At 46.3% G+C, this 20,724-nt stretch overlaps 1 protein-coding gene across 1 annotated transcript in view; it reads left to right on the top strand.

Annotated features, from left to right (window-relative positions):
* Positions 1-20,724, top strand: part of ALK (ALK receptor tyrosine kinase) — a 714,463-nt gene that overhangs the window by 393,361 nt on the left and 300,378 nt on the right. Inside the window, exon 5 of the mRNA XM_024731532.1 lies at positions 9,709-9,910. Coding sequence (XP_024587300.1) covers positions 9,709-9,910 — 202 coding nt within the window. The remainder of the gene's footprint in view (positions 1-9,708; positions 9,911-20,724) is intronic.

The raw sequence follows: 20,724 nt of genomic DNA, 5'->3' as shown, positions 1-20,724 counted from the left end.
TAGTGTTCAGATTAATAATACTGTTAATAAAAATCAACTCCTACCTCCCTGTCCTCCCTTAATGAACACACTTGGTCTTTCTAATCATTAGATCTCAAAGACCAATACCATTTCTCTTCAAAGTACTTCATGATGAAGGTGCAGTAAAGCAATACCTTTAAGTTCTGGTGGTGGAGGGTAGCAGAGCTAATTCCAAGTATGTGACATCATAGCAGAGTGAGACAGTGAAAGTGCCCAGGGCTGGGACTGGAGGAGCTGGGTCCTAACACAGCTCAGCTGCCTGCTGTGGAACCCAGGCATATCCCTTCAACCCCCTGGACTGAACGTCTCACCTGCCAGGTGAAAAGTCTTGGACTAAATAACTCCCAAGGGCTCTAAGTCTGGATTCCTAAGTTATCCCACTTTTAGGCAAGGCATGGCAATGAGGACAATCCCACCTATTCCTTCCTGTAAATTTCAAAACTTTGAACTAAAACCTAAAACCTGAGTTGAGATTACATGGGGTAGCAGAATTCGAATTTGAAAAATAAACAATAAAGGAACTCTTTCAGTGGTCCCAGTTTGGTTTGGCACTTCATAAGACCACGTGAACAGAGGAGACCCTCAAATACTTCCCAGACTGGGGAGACTACCCTAAGCCCCTATGAGTGATTTCCAGAGGATAACTCATCCATCTGGTTCCCACCTGCTCAGGGTTTAGTCTGTGACTTTAGATATGGGGCAGTCAGATAGATGGGCTTGATGCAATCTACTGGAGCCCGATCCTTAGAGCTGTGAAAGTGCAAAGAAAGAAGGTGATGTCTGGGGCAACTGGAGACCAAGCCATAGAACATTTGACCAAAAATATCATCATAAAACTGTATTATGGGCAGGCAGATACTGGGTGTTCCACTGGACGGGGTGTCTGAAAACCTTGCTCCTGGTTCCAGATCTACCACTTATCTGCAGCGTGACCTTGGGCAAGTGTTTAACTTATTTGCTTCTTGGTTTTCTCCCCAGTACAGCAAGGGATTAAGCTATGTGACCACCATGTTTGTTTCTAGCTCTGACATCCTGAAAGTCAGATGTGGAATGTAGCATCTTTAAATATCCTCAGGTAGATAGACGGACGTAGTAACCCAGAGGAGGCTTTCCAAAAGCATGATTCTGCTATAAGAATCTTAGTTTTTGATGAGAGGACAGTTTGAAAGTCATACAAAGAGAGAAGATTTAAGATTTAAGAGATGACGTAGATGTAGATATAGATATATTATTCACTTCTACACTACCTTCATTCTTATCATGATGGTTTTTTCCTTCCTCACTTTCTGCAAATGGTCTCTAGAGCAGAAATAGAATAGAGTTTTCAAAGCATATTCCATGGTACATGATAAGCAATAGCAAAAGAGTTCTGTGCCCAAAGGAGTTTGGGAAATTTCATTTTATGTTTTACTCTTGAAGAGTCACAAATCTTAATGGCATATTAAGGTTCTAAGATGTCCTGCAAGGAAAGAACCTGTTTACTTTTGTTTAACTCTGTAATCCTCAAACTTACTTGATCCCAGAGCTTTCTCATACTACCTATTAACACCTTGTGGGGCTGGTGTTCTGTGGAACATACTCTGGGGGATGGCATGGCATTATTCCCTGACGCTGCACCTAGTGGCATGTGTCTGCACATTGCACTTCTGTCCATATTCCAGCCCAATAAACTTCTGTTGTTCTTTAAGCCCCACATGATATGAATGGCATCATTATCAATCAATAGCTTGTAATAATGATTTAATAGTTTAATTGCAATATAGACAAGTAGCCAGAGGTGCCAGAACTGTGTGTGATTTATTGAGATGGAAATCTGTCCATTCATGCATTTGTTTATTTGTGTTCTCATGCAAAGAATATGATTAAGAGCCTTATGGTTCAGGATGGTGGACTGAGCACACATTTGTCTTCTTCTCCCCTGCAGTCCCCCTGCAGTTGAATAAGGGATTCAACAGAGGAATAAATCCTGAATAGCAAACAGAGCAGGAAGGAAACCATGAGTGAATTCTAGAGCACAAAGAGGAGATGGAAGCTGTTGATGGAGGAAATAAAGTGACCAAAGCTGAGAAAATGCTTCCTTTAGAGCAGAGGAGGGAGCCCATCTGCTGGGAGGCACCACGAGTACTGATAAGGGATCCTCTGAAGTAAAGATGAGAGTCAGGAGGAAAAATGAGATTCCTCTGTGGTGTGGTTAACCCATATTGTCTCTGCCGCCTTTTAACCCCATTTTCCCAGATGAAAACATAGCAGGGTGCTTAACCATGAGGGAGAGAAACAGGGGGCTCTTCTCTAAACATTCAAGTGGACTTGGGAGAACTAGGGCTGCTAGTGGGTGTGTTCATGGTTCATGCAGAGCGTGACTAGTCCATGATGCTGGAGTTGGGGACCGGGCACTGCGGGGTGGCCGGCTCCCCACCAGCCATCAGGCCAATTGTGACATGGAGAGCAAGCACTGACTATGTGCAGAGAAGTTTCTATCCGTGCTCCTAGTTTCTCCTGTTTCTATATGAGGGGCTGATCCAGGACCCCCCTACATATGATAGCCCAGAAACATGAAAAAGAAATAGCAACAAAAAAAAATTGACTCCAGAGAAAACAAAGATAAATTAGGTAATAGAAGTTAACTTGAGAGATAAATCTCTTCAGAAAGATTTAAGACTGAGAAGAGGGAAATGAAAATATCAGAGAAATAATAAAACAAATTTATGAGAGATGAAAGAAATGTGTTTTCAGATTGAAAGAGCCCACCAAATGCTACCGCAGAATTTTTATAGAGATCCATTCCTAGATCCATTGTATTGAAATTTCAGCACCTCCTAAAGAAAGATCCTGAAGGCTTCCAAAGGGGGCGGGGAGAAAGCAGGTTGACTACAAAGAAATTAACAGTGAAACCAGCCTCAGACTTCACCTCAGTCACATAGATGCTAGACAACACTAAAGCCAGGCCTTCAAATTTCTGAAGCAAAATTTCTGATCTATAAACTATAGCCAGAAAATCTATTAACCAAGTATGAAAACAAAGTAAAAATATTGCTGATATTCAAAGATTCGCCAAGAAGCTTTCCCCTGAGGAAATTTCCTGAGGATGGTGGGACTAATGGAAGAGCTCTAGTGAAAATGAATTCCAGAATAATAGCTGTACTGGAGGCCCAGAAAGCAGCTGGTACAAATTAAAAACAGGGTGTCAACGTCTTCAAGAAGAAGGGAGAGATTTTTCAAGGAATGTGTAGAAGTGCTAGCGATATGGTGCAAAAGGCAAATAGAAAATAAATAAAAGAGAAAAACAATTAGAAATTTCTGAGAAAACAAAGTGCACAAGAGACTCCTGATTCAAATAAATATAAGGCAAATTATAATGTGCCACAATTTTGACAAGTGACAATGTAAGACAGAGAGAGAGAGAATGAATATTCATTTACTCTTGATGTTAGAAACATTCTCTGTGGAGTGAGATGCATTACTGGACCTATAAAGACGTTTATAAATATAACCATTGGTCACTGTAGTGAAAAATATATATATATAGTTTTCAGTATAGAAGCTCTGTTTATTGATTTTCAACATTTAGCATCAACCTATAAACAAAACACAAGAATTAATCGTTCTTACACAACCTTGACAATATAGAGGAAAACATAGCTGCCTTGGGAGGTGGACGTGGAAAAATGCAGAAGAGCAGGAAGACTAATAGCATCATCTTCCAGGGAGGAGAGTCAGGTGATGCTGTCTAAAGCTGATGGAACAAGTGATACATTTGCCATGAAGAGTTAAAAAGGAAAGTAATAAAAAAAGTAAAACGGGATTAAAAAAATAAAGAATTAGAAGGGGGATAGTATCATTTTTTTTTACTGTACCATCAATGTTAAGGAGCCAAAATTGTTGCACCAACAAATAACTCTGTGATCATAATATCTAGAATCATGAAGGCAGCTGCCAAAAGAAATTAGAAATCCTTAAAAATATTTTTGGGACTTGGTGAGAGGAGCAGAATTTGGGGATAGTTTTTTTTTTTTTAATTATTATTGTGAGCTACTCTGAACTGTTTAACTCCTCACCATATGTATAAATTACTTTCATTTTTAAAGTCATTGAGTGCCTGCCATATGGCAAGCATTGTGTTAAATACGAGACATTTAGAGGTGGTACCAGCCTTATAGCATCAGCATCTACAGAAACAAATGATGCTAGGACAGGAGCCCTTCCCAGGGATGCATTCATGTGAATTGGAAGAGAGGAGGCAGGGCAGGGAATCACAGTTTACAGAATATTTGGCCAACTGATTGAAACTGTTGGCATAGAAGCCTCAGAGAGGTGAATTAGGAGAAGAGGTCTTTAGGACTTAGGAGCTTGGAGATTTGACATGTTTCCTTTAGATTAATAATATTCTAGGCAGGCAGATAGAGTTACTGACAATTTGGAGCTCTAAGCGTCCTCAGAGAGACTCTATCCAACCTTTTCATTTTACAAACAAAGGAACCTTGGTAGTGGCAGAGCCAGGGCTCAAATTCAGTCCTTCTTATTCCAAGTTTAGTGATAGATAAAAGGAGCTCCAGACTGAGACACCCCTCAAAGCTGAAAATCAACATTCCTCACATGCCTACTAAGGGCCAGGCACTGAACTGGCCACTCCATGCATGTAGTTTAATTTAATCTCCACAACAGCCATATGAGGGAGGCTATACCCATGCTAAATCTGAGCAAACTAAGGCTTAAAGAGTTTAAATAATTTGTCTGAAGCCTAGAACTGGATAGAGATAGAGCCTGAATATGAAAAAGTCTGTCTGATCTCAACATTCATGCCCCTTGGTTTCTGGCTCATAATTTGAGCCCTGCTGGCTGGGATAAGAGCAACACATCCCTATGCCGGTGACCAGAGATAAAAATAATAACCACTTCATATTTAATTATTAAACACATCAACACAATCCAATAATAAGGAAACTATGATCGTGGCACAGTGTAAGCAGGGCTCTTTGATCTGCCTCTCCACCCCTCCATGGCCCACACTGGGGGAAGATCTGTGAGATGCCAGGCCATCCTTCTTAGTTAGAAGGGACCCCAGGAGCCTTCCCATAGCCCCAAGCTATTCTGAGCAAACTAAACAGGAAACAGGGAAAGAGGAGAGAGAAATTCTCACTGACTTTAAAAGATTTATACTGACAATATCCCAAGGAGCTTACAAAATGTATTTTTTCCTTTTGTTTTATTTTTTGGAGGTAGAGGAAAGCTGCTGATGAAGAGAGAGCTCTCAACTATGGAGTTTCATTGAGAGTGAAAATACTTTAAGCTCAGTCCCTTATTGATAGTCCAGTTGCACAAAATAAAATTCATATAAACATTATCTCACATATTAGAACTGGAAAAGTAATCCATCTTCCAGTCAACTTTGAAAGAGTCTCATTATTGAGGTACTGAATCACAGGAAAGAATTTAAATGTGTTTCCACACCCAGGAGGGAGGAACGGTGGTACAGGATGAGCCCCAAAGCCCCAGCAACTTCAGCCTGATTTGCTCCTGCTGGGAACTTGAGTTTCGCAGGGGTGCGTGTGTGTGTGCACGTGTGTGCACACACGCACACACGCGCACACTTGCATGTTATCTTTCTGAGAAAAAGGGAAGCACCTCCTTTATTTTGCCCACATTCTTTCTTTTAGTAGCTCGGAAAACTGGTTTCAATCCAACTTTCCACCAACTAAAAATACCAGAGTAGGGTCTCAGACCAAGACACAATTGTTGCTCCCTAACATGTGGCATGTGTGGCTTCATCCTAACCCCAGAATGCACCCCCAGTGTGTCTGCAGCAAGACTGTGCCCCCAGAGATGCTTCCAGGGCTCTCACTTGCTCTGAAAAGATATACACTAGCCTAGTGTTAGAAGCCCCGGTAGAGTCCCAAAGTCTGTCCTTAACATAGCACCTTTGCTTACAAAGGTAACATACTAAACACATCACATTTGCATTTAGTCTCGTCCTTGCCTAGTGTGAACTGGTGGTAGAGGATGAGGTTGGGTCAGTTTTGATCCCTCCTGCCCCCCAGCATACCAAATTAATCTTCCAGAAGCACCACCCTGATGATGTCCCTGTCCTCCTCCCTGTTATCCACAAAGTAAAGTTGGGCATCTTTAGCTGGGAATGAAATGTTCTCTGTGGTCTGGTCCACACTCACTGCCCTTCCTTATTTCTCAGCCTTCTTGTCACATGTGCCACTCTGCAGCCAAACACCACTACACATTTTCTACATTTCTGCCTTCACTCCTCTTCCTCTCAACTCTTGCACAGCTGTTTCTGCCAATATCCTTGTTCTTCTCTCCCTTTAAGGCCTAGGTCAAAGGTCATCTTCTTTATGAGTCTTCCCAACTGAACCTGATGTCTCTTTCATGGAGCCTCCCAAAGTGCTTTATCTCTTATGTGTCTTATGACTCTATAACCTCTACTTTTGATTAAAATTAGTGCAGACATGTCATCACCCCTATGGGACCTCGAGTTCCTTGAAAGCCAGAACTGTCTGGCTCAAGTCTGTGTCCCCAGGGCAGAGCCAGTGGTTGGATGTTTGCTCAAAGCAGGCATCCAATAAATGAAATTTGAGGGCAGAAAGGAGTAAGGAAGCCAGTGAACAAATGGATTTGGTCCAGTACCCATCTGCCCGCCTTTCTCCCTTCCCATCCATCTGGGCTCCTGAGATATACAACTTGCCCGCAAGGTACCCTGGTCATATTTTACGATAAAGAATACAGTGGGACAATGAGAAAGATACAAGGGAAAGAACACTGGTTAGGAGTCCAGAGACCTGGAGTCTGGTCGGTCTCTGGACTTTCAAATTAAGACTCGCAAGTCATTTCCTCATTCTGATCTCCAGTCTGCTTCTCTAGAAAAGAGAAGACATTACATTAGATCATCTTAAAGTCCTTTTTTTTTTTCAAAATTATAACTTTAATATCCACAAATGAGAACTTTATATAAACTCATATAAAGTAGTTAGAATTGGCTGATAGCAATAAGACTTGACGTGATAGTTGAAACAAGTAGAAAGTTGCTATTTTAGTTTGTAATAAATCATAGAAAAAGACAGTTTCTAGCACGGGCTCAGCAGTTGTACATTGTCAGGGTTTGTAAATGTATTAACTTTTTCCATATAGTCACAAGGTGGTTGCTACATACTAGCTGTCACAACCTCATTCAAGGCAGCAAGAAGGAAATAGTGGTGGGAGTGACACCATCCCTTCTGTAAAGAAAGGAAACTCTTCCCAAGACACGGCCAGTGGATCTCTGCTTACAGAACTCCTTGTTCAAAGCCAAGTTCACTCTTAACTGAAATGAAGGCTTGAGACATGAACATTTAATCAGACTTACAGTACCCCAGTTGGCAAGAAAGAGTAGTGAATTGGATGAGGAGTAGATAGCCAAGAACATCAACATCATTGGTGTAGCCTCTTATTATTTATAAAAACAGTTTCATATCAAAGGATGATCCCTGTGAGGATAGAATTATTTAGGAGCACTTTTTAAAAAGGAACTAAAGGCAACCCCAATCTAAACAGTATCAGAAGCAATAGTTTACCTTATTAGAGACAAATTTTGGAAAGGCCCATAAGTTTAAATGAGTCATATTCCTACCTAAAACACTGAATTTGTTAATATGCATTTGTTTAATTTACTTTGTTTGAATATGTTTATATAACTTCTATGTTTTCAAGGCAAAACTGGGATAGAGGAGGAGGAAAACATTTAAAAGTACCTCCAATTCCTTCTGGTCCCATTTCCTATTTTCATCTATTAATAATCCCACATAGCTTTCACTATTTAAAGTCCTTTCTAATTCTGAGTCTTTAACTCTAATTCTTTTCTTTTACCTCTGTGCCTGTGACAAGAATGTCTCCCCCACGGTAAAACAGGATAATAATATAGACTATTTACTGAGGGTTGTAGAGCACTTTTCAAAGGCCCATAGGCCATTCTGAAACTTCCCAGTAATTACAGAGGGTTCAGTTTCCAGTACTGACCCAAGTCCCTGATTCAACTCAGAAACAGTCTTTTGCTGACCTCATCCTGATTGTAACTAGAAGTCACATTTATCTACTTCTAGAACATTGCACCTCTCCAAATTCCTGACACAATATGCGTGCTTGGAAATGCTTTGCTTCTGGTAAGAATCCCCTTGCTTCATCTGCATCATTCTTTATTGTAGGCTGCTAGTTCCCTTTGCCTACTCCGTAAATTGGGTTATCTGCAGAAGGAGACTAATTCAGAGCACTGGGAGGTGATTAAAGAAGGCTGAGCACTTGTTAGCTGGTTTCTACAGGAGTTGGGGATCTTGTGGGACTAGGCTTTCACTGCAAAAGGAGCAGCATCTAAAGGTCCAAAACTTCAATGCAGAGTGTAGCAAGTAAAATTAATGCACCAGAAGGAATACCGGGAACAATAAAATGGCACCATGCTTTTATGCTGACAGTAATCCCCATGAATACAAGGTTCTTGTAGGTCTCTTGGACTGCGCTACTGGAGTTAGGGTTGACTTGCCCCAGAGGGAAACTCTACAGGCATGGCACCAGGAGGGATCTGTAGGGCTCTCTTTGTGGAGACCAGTTGCAAATGCATATGATTCATAGACTCAGGAGCTGAAATGAATCTTAAGAGATGATTGACTTCAGCCAACCCTTCTCACCCCATTTTATAAATGAGGAAACTGAAACCAGAGAACGTTAATGCTTTGCCCAAGATCACTTAGCTAGAAAGCAAAGGAGTGGGAGCCATGATCTTAGCTACATAATAAGTGACCCAAATAAGCCACCCACCTCTCAGAGAAAACCTTGAACTGGTCATAACTATTTGGGAAGCCTAGAGCCAACCCATACATTCCTGGGAAACTCTGAATTGTCCAACAGATGTCAGTTGAGTCCAAAGTTGGCTTGAGTGTGATATGGAGAACTCAGGTCAGCTCTGATTTAAACTGTGACCCATAGCATGGCCTGAGATACCCCAGAGTGTCCTGGTTTGTGAGGTGTGGAGATACGCTACGTGGATGTTTATAAGATGGAACTGATGTCCTGCCTCCACTCTGGGAACGTGTACAGAGGGAGGGACTCTCTTTAGGCTGCCCTCCTCCACCAAGAACATGTTAGCACTTGGGTTGAGCTTCTGACTCTCATCACTCTTTGGGGATTAAATAATCTGTCCTAGTCTTCTGCTTCTTATGGGACTTTGTTAATTGTGCCTACTGGCTGGGAAAGAATCTGTGAGTGTCATCTCTAACTTAGAAGACAGTGGAAATCAAATAATTGATTATTTTATAAGGGTGCTTCCTCTCTACCTAAAACTGTGTAATGTGCTCTCCATGCTTACCTCACATAATCCTCACAACCACTGAAGTAGATGTTTTCATTCCCATTTTACAGAGGAGGGACCTGAGTCTCAAGAACATAGAGCTAGTAAGTAGGGGAGCTAAGGTGAGAACCTTGATCTGCCTGATGATAAAGCCCAAGTCCCAGGTCACCATCCTCTTGCCTCAGGCTTTGCTTTTTACAGAGACAACCTAAGAGAGGGGGAAGAGGACCAGGTGTGTGTAAGGAAGGCGAGAAAGGCCTCCAGCATCGCTGGCTCTGACACCGTCGGTCTCTAAATCCCGCCACAGAGCTTATGCTGGTCCTCCCTTCTGGACATGCTGCATAGTCACCTTCCCTGTCTCTTGGCAGGTGCCTTCCTCCTCCTCAACACCTCGATGAACTCCAGGCACAGCATCTTGAGTCCATGGGTGAGAAGCAGCAGCGAGCACTGCAGGCTGGCCGTCTCGGTACACAGGCACCTGCAGCCCTCCGGGAGGTACGTCGCCCGACTGCTGCCCCACAGTGAGGCTGGAAGAGAGATCCCCCTGGTACCCACTCCAGGAAAGCATGGGTAAGTCCTTCCCCGTGTCCAAAACCCATTATGTAAATGGAGATTTGGCTTTGGGCTACAAATTTCCAGAACACCCTGGAAATTTGACATCTACTTAATTGACATCTATTTAAAACTCACAATCGTCCTTTAATGGGTAGTACGGTCCAGATGGAGCCATTACTGCTAATATTCCCTGCATGGTGTCTTGGGCACTGATCTGTGGGGTCCTCTGGCTGCCCAGGCTGACGGTCCTTCCAGAGGCCAGAGGACCAGCTGGCAGAGTGGACGTTTAATGAGTGGGTATTAAAGATATTCGTTTCCCAAAGTCCAGATGGAGCCAAGAAGAAAACAGCCAAGGGGAGTGTTGAAAGGCCAATATGAAAGTAATTGAATATGCTGGAAACTGGGTTTTACCAGAAGAAATTTGGCAGGAAGGGAAAGAGCAAACAATTGTGGCTGCCCAAGCAGGTCCTACAGCAGTGTGGACACCACAGCAGAATAGGCCAGGGATGCCACACAGTATCAGTTCAGGAGAGGAACATGATCTGTTCTAGAACCACTAAGGCTTACACAACATTGAAGTCATACCCAATACCCATGTCAGTGAACTTAAGCCTCCTGGACACACTCACATGCTTCCTCAGTGACCCATCAGGCCTCTAGAAGTAGTGACTCTGGAAAGCAAACCTGAACAAGGGAACCTCTGTGCCTGCCTTTTTTCTCATTCCATAAGACTTCAGTTTTGAGGGGTCCCTGCTCCGATAATCAACAAGAGTGCGAGATCCTTCTTTGTGGCGCGTTTGCTAGAGAAAGACCTCAATTTTTTCCTTCTGAGAAAATACGTTTCAGAAAGGTTCCATCTGAGCAATGACGTTCCCCATCTCCATGGTGTGCTGGGTCAGTGGGGAGATCCTGCCTACTGCAATTCCCATAAAGCTATATGGCCTCCTTGCTCATTTCTTGAAAGTCTCCACCCCACTCCCCTGCTACTGGCCCATCTGTATTTATTTGTGTTTCAAAGAACTACAAGCTGCTACAATCCCAGCAGGAATGAAATCTTGGCTTCAGAAAAGGTGTTCTCCTCATACCTAAACTCATATCTATCTTCTTGCCTCTGAAATGTCTCGTTGGACTGGCTGGGAGGGGCCCAGCCACCGGTTGTGTCTGTTCACCAGAAATCAGGAATGTCAGGTGTGTGAGCTGCCCACTATTAGGGATGAGCCGTCTTCTGATGGCCAGGGCTTCCTCCAGCATAGCCTCCTTTTCTTGTGAGAAGCCCCAGATGGCAAGGTCTCCCATCCATGGGTGGGGATGGTGGTGGCCTCGGCTGCAGTGCCATCCTGTGTGTGTTTGCCCAGCCCCATGAGCTGTTTGTTTTGACTTCTGCTCAACATTCCTGCCCCACCAAGCCTGGCAGAGACCGGAGAGTTCTTCCTGGGGCTGCTGGGACTTCAGGCAATCAATCTGTTGAGGTGCTAGGTAGTGGGTAGGGAGACATTGATGTTGCAGGGGGACATGGAGTTTGGGGTCACCCTGAAGTGCAGGCTGAGAAGGAGCATGTGTGTGAGAGGACAAGTGCTGCAGGATCTCAGCACTTCCTAAGTAGCGTCCTCAGGAAGACGATAGCGCCTCGGTGTGATGGGCCGTGGGGGCTTGCTAAGAGCTCTCCCCTCTTTATCTTCCCGTGCTCATAACTACCAGCTGAGCTCCCATTAACAAACAGGAAAACTGAGGCAGAGAGTGGAGGTGGGCAGCCTATTTATAGTTGCCTTAACTGGACCCCAGGTCTCCCCTTTCCTCATTCGGGCTGTTTTTGGGAAGCCCATAGCCTCTCAGCAGGAATTCAGGGGGTAAAGAATGGGGTTGGGAAAGAGGAAATGGAAGATGAAGGAACCTTGCAAAAAGAGCTGATCTAGATTCTTTGAAGAGCCGGGGAGCATGTGATGGCAGCCTTTCCTCCTCATGTGTTGAGAACAAGGAGACCAAGACTGCACGGTGCAGGAGGCCATGAGCGTCCCCTGAGGCTGCCCTGGCCGCCAGTCTCCGTGTCCACCCTGCTGGCCAATGCATTTTCTTCCCAGCCTGACTCTTCCGTCACCAGGTGATCAGTCTGCGCCCTGGAGGGTGGGAGCTGAGCCAGGAGGAAGGGAGCAGGGGTGCTGGGCAAGCCCATTGACCTGATGGCTTTGCTAGGGCTGTCCCTACATCTTCAGGGGCTTTGCCTCAGGCCAGGGTCCGTGCGTCTTGTGCCGAGATGTTCTCCCCTCTCCCTGGCAGGGCCATCGTGGAGTTTGGTGATGAGCAAGAGTGATTCCAGTTTAAGTTAAAGATGCCTGAGCTGTAGCCTCCCCACTAACAAGATCAGCGTGCTGAGGGCGCAAGGGCGCAGCTGAAGGGGTGACCTGTAGACTGCTTTGCTGTGTGGAGGAGCCCTGGTGCTGGGCCTGGCAAGCTGCAGGTCACAGGCACTTGTCCAGCAACTCAGAGAGCTCTGGCTATTCATGTCGGCCTGGATCCGAGTTGCTCAGCCTCGGTACTATTGACGTCTAGGGCCGGACAATTCTTTTTGTGGGCACTGCACTGAGCATGGTCCTTGGGCTTCCCAGGCCTCTACCCACTAGACGCCAGTAGCACCTCCCCTGGTTGTGACAACAGAAATGTTTCCAGACATTGCCAGATGTTTCCTGGGGAGCAAAATTGCCCCACTGAGACCACTGAAATAAATAGGGCATTTTAGAGCGGGGAGGAGCCCTGGGATTTACCCGGTTCAACCGTGTCAGTTCACAGGTGTGGGAACTAAGGCCAGGAGAGGTCAGGGACTTGCTCCCTGTCAGGTGATGAGTGTCAGTGTTGGGAGGCAAGTGTCTTGAGCCCTACACTCATGTGTATGTGCCAGCCACCGTACCAGGTACTAGGTTTCACAGACACATAAGGCCCATCCCTACCCTGTAACAATAATACCCTATAACAATAGTAATTGTTATTCCTCCTACAATAGCAATAACTATTGTTAACACTAATTACACACTTCCTAGATGTGCCAGCCGATCACCGCTGTGCACGTCACACGCCTTTTCTTATTTAATACTCAACAGCACAAGGAAGCAGGTACTGTGATTATCTTCCATTTCACAGATGAAGAAATTCAGTGAAGCCAAATAACTTGCCCAAGGTCACTGGCTAGACAGGGAGGAGGGGGTTTGAACCCAACCAGCCTGACTTCAGACTGTTTTTACCCATTGCTGGAAGAGCTCAACTGGACCACAGTAGTGCAGCAGAAAAATTATTATGCCCTTGAATCAAAGCCCTAAATTTAAGTCCTAATTCACTATTCAATCGTCAGTTCAATGAACAATCATTTATTGGGTATTTTGTATTTGTTAGGACCATAGAGGTGATAGGGATACAGAAGGCCAGCCTTTGATGGTTCATGAAAGGATATTCCATGAATGAGCTCTATGACCTGAGGCAAATTCCATCCCCACCTAAGCCCTGGTTTCCCCATCTGTAAAGTGGGGATGATGACGCTGGCCCAGCTCACATGGTCACGTGGGGTCATGTGGGGTCAGTGCAATTAAGGACGTGAAGGGCTTTGCACACTCTGAGCAGGATGCAAACGTAAGAGGCCATTACTTAATACCCTCATCTGCTCTGCTCTGCTCTGCTTACAATTGGGGATCACAAAGGATTGAGACTCGTCTGCTCTCTGATTATGAGTCAGTGTCAGACTCAAGAATCTGTTGGTTGTGAGGTCCTTGGCAGTTTGCCCCGCTGGAAGCTCATTCTCTTTAATATCAGAGATGACCCCAGCAGCCCAGTGGTCACTGTAGTGAGGGGGACGTGGTGAAATCTTGGCGGTGATAAGAGTGATGACTACAGATGGCTTCCTCTCAGAGCAGAACATGGTGGTTCGGGGACCGCTACTGGGAGAACAACACTCGGCATTCGTAGTGACGAGGGAGGAAGTTGTCCCAGCAAAGTCGGCTGGGGAGAGCCTGACTCAGAGGAAAGACAAGTCAGAGGCCACCAAGTCCCCAGGAAACCACTAAGTCGTGAGCACTAGGTGCAGCAGCCCGTGTGGAGGCACGGGAGGCTGGGGGAGGCTGCTGGGGATCCCCCTCCTCGTTGCCTGGAAGGCCGCAGCAGCGTGCGTGACATCTGAATGATTCAGAGCGCGAGCGCCTGAGTCTGCCAAGGCGGCCTGGCTCGGCCCGGGGCCTCCCAGGGGACAGCCGACGACGCGTGCCTGGCCTGCTCATCCGCCCAGCCAGAGCGGCCACAGAAGCAAGGAAGCAGAGAAATGGGCTGTCAGACAGCCAGCCCCGCTGGCCACAGAATCCAGCAGGCAGAGGATATCTTAACTCTGAATTAGAGGCCACGAAGTTCCATGAATTGAATGAATATAATAATACCTATTTAATATGCTGAGTCGTGAAACGGCATGAGGAAGATGGCTCACATTGTGCCCAGCTGTAGTAGATACTTAATACATGCTAGATCCTTCTCACTCATAATTCATTTAACTCCCATGGATGGAGCGCCACCGTGTAATAGGTGCTAGGAATACACAGCCGGAGATGACACAGGCACGGCTTTCAAGGAGCATCCAGTCCAGTAAGGGAGAAGCAAGTAAAAACATCTGCTTATGCAGATGTTTTAAAATTAGGGCCCAGAAATTTTAAGAGGCTGAGCTAAGATCACTGGCCAGCAAAGCCAGCACAGGCAGCCCAGCTCCTGCTTCTGCCTCCAGCACGTCCCTGCCTTTCAGCTGAAAGCTGTTGCGGAAAGAGCAGTTGGCAGCAATTGGCAGTCGGCGCCTTCCTGGACCCGGGAGCACAAGCACAAGGGCTGGCGGTGTCTCAGGCTGTAAGAGGGACTCTCCAGGCCTCCTTCCAGGACATCGTCCCGAGTCTTCCTTCCTCTTCACGTGCACAGTTTCTCCTGCAGCCTCGGGTGTCTGGGGACTTTATTATGTGTGACCAGAACTACACAGTGTGTGGAGGGAAGAATTGGACACTGAGGAGATAGAAGTTGCCAGTCTTTTGAATTACTAATTCTTTTTTTTTTGGCGGCACGCGGGCCTCTCCCTGTTGTGGCCTCTCCCGTTGCGGAGCACAGGCTCCGGACGCGCAGGCTCAGCGGCCATGGCTCACGGGCCCAGCCACACCGCGGCATGTGGGATCTTCCCGGACTGGGGCACAAACCTGTGTCCCCTGCATCGGCAGGCAGACTCTCAACCACTGCTCCACCAGGGAAGCCCTGAATTACTAATTCTTGAAAAGATGTTATAAACCTAAAGGATTTGGTGATACCCGGGCTTGAGCCAAGATAAGCGGTCCGGGCCTTTTCACAGCACAAACAAGGCTCATTCCAGTGGGTAGCAGAGAAACAAGATTCTTCATGGCATGAAGCTTCACCTTTCTGTGGGAGCTTAACCCCTACACTCAAAGGAGACTTGAGTTCCATCTGTCCCGTTGATTTCCTGATGTGGGAAGCCAGGCCTAGAGGCCTGATGAGGTGTGATGAAGGTCAAAGTGCAGGCTCCTGACAAAGCCAGGACTCACGCCCGTGTCGGACCCCAGAGCCCAGTCCTCCTGTGCTCTCGTTTGTCTGTCTCCCAGCTGAATAGTTGCATCAAGAAATTCTCAGATTCAATGCCCTTAGATTAAAAACTGCAGCCCCCTGCCCAGGTGAAGAAAAAACCCATGTCCGTGCTGTGTACCCACACAGCTGCCATGTTTATTTAAACCAGTCAATTCTGACCAAAGAGTCCAGCTTTAAAACCAGGAACAATCCTAATCGGAGACCTGCCGAAGGAATTTAACCCAAAGCGGTATTGATTCGTGGGCGTCAGGAAGTGTGCTGTCAGTCGGGGCTCCACCGCTGATTTGCAGTGTGGTAACAGGACAACCACAGCTCTTCCCCACCTCAGCTTCTCGCCTCCTGAAGTGGAGATTCCAGTGCCCCCGCCCCTTCCTCCATCCTGCAACGCCAACACGCCGCCTCAGGTTGCCATTCAGGATGGAAGAGCAGGAAATGCTAGACTCTGCTCCATGTATGGGCCCCCCAGTCTGGCACACAGGACAGTTACCCACTACTGACCCACAGAGGCCTTCCACCGCTAATGTACAGAACCCTGGATTTTCCTATAAACAGACCGGTAGGTCTCAGCAGGCTGAGTGAGGGACAGACTCAGGGTAGGGTAACGTGGAAAGATGATGCAGGGCATTTGCTTCTGAAAAGATGACTGACTGCCTTTGCCAGGCTGTGCTAGGTTTAACTTCAGTCAGCCCAGGGCACTGTGGCAGGTCCGGCCAGCGTGGGGAAATCAGAGGCCTGTGGCATTCTGCATCCCCAGCCAAAGTTCTCCTCACATACTGATAACAGGATAAACGCGATCAGGAATAAAAAAAAGGTGATCATTTATCGAAATTGCTACCCTTGAGGGGCAGTGTCACAGTGCTTTAATTTCAGGCCCAGCTTCTTCTCACTCATTCGCAGTGTCAGCTTCTCCCTTTTCCCCTTGGTCTGAATAACACACTAATAAATGTACAATAAGGGCTTTAATGTCCAGGTGATTTACACTAAAAAGAGAGAGCCATTCAAAGGCTTTAAAGATGATTTTTAAAAGCCTTAGAACTCACACCTAGGCTTGTCAGGGACATATTTCCCGGACACCCCGTCACGGGAACAGTCGTGCAGCCGGGAGCTCTCTGAGCAGAGGCGGTCGTGAGATTCCAGTCCTAAGTGTGTGAAGAGGTAGGCCCCACACACAGTGTGGGCTTGGGCAAGTCTCTGAGTCTCTGGGAGCCTCAGCTTTCCTATCTGTATAATGGTAATAACCGAACCACCTCATAGGGCGGTTGTGAAGTTAAATTAGATAATGCAGGGTGGGTGTTCCCCTCACCCCTCCCAGCTGCCCCTCTCAGGGCTCCTGGGCCAGTCTTCCTCCAGGCTGCTCAGGGTTGTAGGGGAGTGGGTGTAAGAAGGGCCAAGGTTAGCAATTTCATGCCCCTCGGAAAGATCTAGGTTGCACCCCAAAGTACCAGTCCCACTGACTGTGCCTGGATGTATCCTATTTCTCACCCCTTTAAGTGGTAATACTGAAACAGTGATTAAATGCTAGTCTTCTCTAGCACGTGGACTTTAAGCCATCAAAATGGTAGGTCTCAAGATTTGGGGGTACAAATAAGAACCACACAGTTTACAAAATTCATACAGCTGAATCCCCCCCCCCCAGTTGATTCTGATTTTATTAGTCTTGGGAAGGGGCATGAGCATAAGAATTTTTAGAAAGTGCCACTGGGAATTAAGAATGACGGCTAATACCTCCGTTTGACTTGCTTGATCGCATAAGCGGGTAGCTTTCTGTAACTATTTACTAAACACGAAGGAGGAGAGTTAAAAAGAAAGCTTGGAGAGGAGAGATGGACTTGTGTGCAGGGTGGAGAGTCATTTCTCTCTCCCTTATGGGTAGACATCCTAGTGACAAGGCTATCCAAGCCTGGCCTGATCCTGCCTGTTGTGAAGCTCCCACGCTGGGGTAGCTGGGTGTATCCCAGGTCATGGATGGGACTGGTCTCCACTGGTGGGTCTTCTCAGAACACATCTGTTATTCTTTCTTCAAAAGGACTGTGGCTTTCAGGGCCATGGAGACTGAGAAGAATACATAGTGGACTAGAGGGAGCCTGACCTTTTAGAGTCAGAGGGAGTCTCCATCCCATCTATCCATCCATGCACTTATCCATCCATCCATCCACTATTCACCCACCATCTACCATGCATCTTGTTCTTCAGAATGCCATATATTGTCGCTCATCTAGTTCCCAGGTTAACAGCAGGGCCATGGCACTCTTTTTTGTTCTTAGGAGGTAGACACTATGTTGTCAATATTCACGGTAAATATCTGCACAGTGCATGTTCAGGGTACCAGATACATCAACATCCATCGACTCATTTCATCTTCACTGCAATCTGTGTCGTATATATTATTATCATCATTTTACAGACGAGTAAACTGAATCTGAGTGATGAGTAAACCGAATCACTGAAAAGAGGTTCAGTGATTTGTCCATAGTCATGGGTAACACACAGGGGAACACAGATCTTCTGTGTCTTTTTAAAATCTCATGTTATTTCCCCGAGGAAGCCTTGTAGTCGAACCCTTGTAGCACACCTGGCTCTGAGGAAATTAAGACCTGTTCTCAACCAATCAGGAAAAGCTCATCTGATATTTGGTCATCTAGTTCTGGGCCACACGCCTTGAAGCTAGAGTCCTTGGTTTGTACATCTTCTCATTCTTCACAGTGCCTGGCATGGCATCTAGCACATAGAAGGTGTTCTGTGTTAGGTGAATGGACACCAGATCAGTTTACAATAGTTCTGTGATGCAAGTCTTCTTAAACCTAAGCTCTGAAAATTAAAAGTTCAGTCTGAGATCAGAGAAGAGTCTCCAATCAGTCAAAAGATAAAAAGTACTTCTCCCCACCTTCTGCCCACGCCCAGGGATAGATGTGTGATTCTCCCTGGGGCTCAGGAAGCAGCTGTCAGAGTATACCTCAACTGTGAAGGTTGCCACTAAGTACAAAGGACAATTCCTTTCCTGGCAGGTACAACTTTTACTCACGATTGCTTTCATTGATGGGCGTCAAGAAAAATAAATGAAAAGACCATCGGCTTCTGACAGTTTTGACCTTCGAGATTTGACAGCCCAAGGCTTGTAGTGGGGCTCTTTTGAGCTGATTGCTTTCATTTTCCCACTGTACCCTGGATATCTGATGGATTGAACACCAGGAAGATGAGAGAACTGTGAATACCTGTAAACCCCTTGGCTTGTCAAAATGGCATTCTGGCAAATCCCATAATGATAAATATATGTTATATGCAAAGAGAAGTCAAAATGCATAAAAGCAATCACTTCTCATCTCAGGAGTGCTTACTGAGCTTCACCGTTTCCCAGTGGGGAGGGAGATATTAAGAACAGGTGGAGGAATTAGGCGATACACCACTGGTGTCAAGGAATTCACCCATCATTCTATCATGCGTTCTGTCAACAAACGTTTATGAGTCTTACTCTGTCCCAGGCAGTGGTTGGACTCTGATGGTTCATCCTGCCTTCAAGGGGCTCGGAATGAGGTTTGGTGTTGGACGGCATCAGGGACAGTTGCAGTGCTGTGATGGGTGTGTGCGCAGGTGCCGCGGAGGTGCTGGTGACAAGCTGGCACGGAGAAGACAACTGAGCTGGCTCTGATGGGAGAAGGGGAGTGGTCAGGCGGACAGTGAGAGGAAGGCACCCCATACAAAGGGGGCACATACGCCAAGGCCTGGCAGCCTGAGAAAGGAGGTGGTGTGCTGGGGCCGCGTGATCGCTCTGCCACCCTGCCCCATCCAGTCTCTCAGCGTGCCCAGACTCTCAGGTGTATGTCCCACTGGCTTGTGTGGCAACAGAACCCATCCACTTCCCACCGAGGCAGTCTCCAGACAGAAACGTCTCTAGGCCCCCACCCCTAGCCCACCTCTTCTTGTAGCAAACATCCTGCTACAAGTGCTCGAAAGATTTCACCCTGGGTCCAGGCACTTTTCATACTTTCTCTTTCCCTCTGGTAGGATCTACCTCCCTGGAGACAGTCCATGTATGCAACTATTTTCTGCTCCAGCACAAGTGGATTTCAGAGTACAAGCTCTTTATGCTTTTTGGCTACTGTTGGCTCAGACCCCAGGACTCTCCTGTCATCTTTCCTTCCTCCCCTCCTTCTCCTTTGCAGGAAGAGTAGCTAAGGCACGTTATTCCTCATGGATTGCCCTCCACCTCGTTCTCTGCCAGAGATCCTTATTCATTCTTCAGCCCCCAGTTCAATATCTCCTCCTCTGAGAAGCTCTTTTAGGGTTCCTGGAATGGCATTGGCCCTGCGGCCTGTGATGATCCAGCTGCAGTCCTGGCTCTCCCACTAGTCGACAGGGATCCAGTGCTCTCTCATGGCTGGCTTCTTCCTAAGTGCCAACACATAGAGAACAGAGAAGGAGTGAGACTGCTGGCAGGGGATGAGTCCGCACCCTGGCAGCCTGAGTAGGGGCTTGCCTCCCTTCCTTCATTCCTCTTAATTTGTAAAATAATAATAATAATAATAATGAGGATGAGATGGAAAGTTTTAGTCCTTGTTTGGGCTGCTATAGCAAAATGCCACTGATTGGGTGGCTAATAAACAACAGAAGTTTATTTCTTACGGTTCTGGGGTCTGGAGGTCCAAGATCAGGGTGCCAGCAGGAAGAGGGCCCTCTTCCTGGTTCATAGTTAGTGCCATCTCTCTGTGTCCTCACATGGTGGAAGGGGCAAGGAAGCTCTCTGGAGCCTCTTTTATAAGAGCACTAATCCCATTCATGAGGGCTTCACCCTCATGACCTAAGCACGTCCCAAAGGCCCCACCTCCTAATGCTACCACATTGGGGCTTAGATTTCCACATGTGAATTTGGGGCTCAGACCATAGCCAGGAGATAACTGGTGCTTCCTGTGTGGTGCTGGGCGTTGTTCTAAGTGTCTTCCATGTGTCATCTCACTTAACATTATGCTTACCACCACTCAACCAGGGAGGCACTTTTATTACCTGCATTTTATAGTGGGGAGGAAGCTGAAGCTCAGTGTGGTTAAGTAACTCCCCCAGAGTCACACAGCTAGTACAGCAGACCGGATTTGAACCCAAGTAGTCCAGCTCCAGAGTCCATGCTCTCAATCACTATGCTACGGGCTTCCCTATCACCAATAATTAGGAATACATTATCATTTATGTGTGACGATTAACCTTTGATTATTCTTAATAAATGCCCAGCTGCACAG

The sequence above is a fragment of the Neophocaena asiaeorientalis genome, unplaced genomic scaffold, assembly GCF_003031525.2.
Source record: "Neophocaena asiaeorientalis asiaeorientalis breed wild unplaced genomic scaffold, Neophocaena_asiaeorientalis_V1.1 scaffold689, whole genome shotgun sequence".
Taxonomy (NCBI): domain Eukaryota; kingdom Metazoa; phylum Chordata; class Mammalia; order Artiodactyla; family Phocoenidae; genus Neophocaena; species Neophocaena asiaeorientalis.
This window is presented reverse-complemented; position numbering and strand designations above follow the sequence as displayed.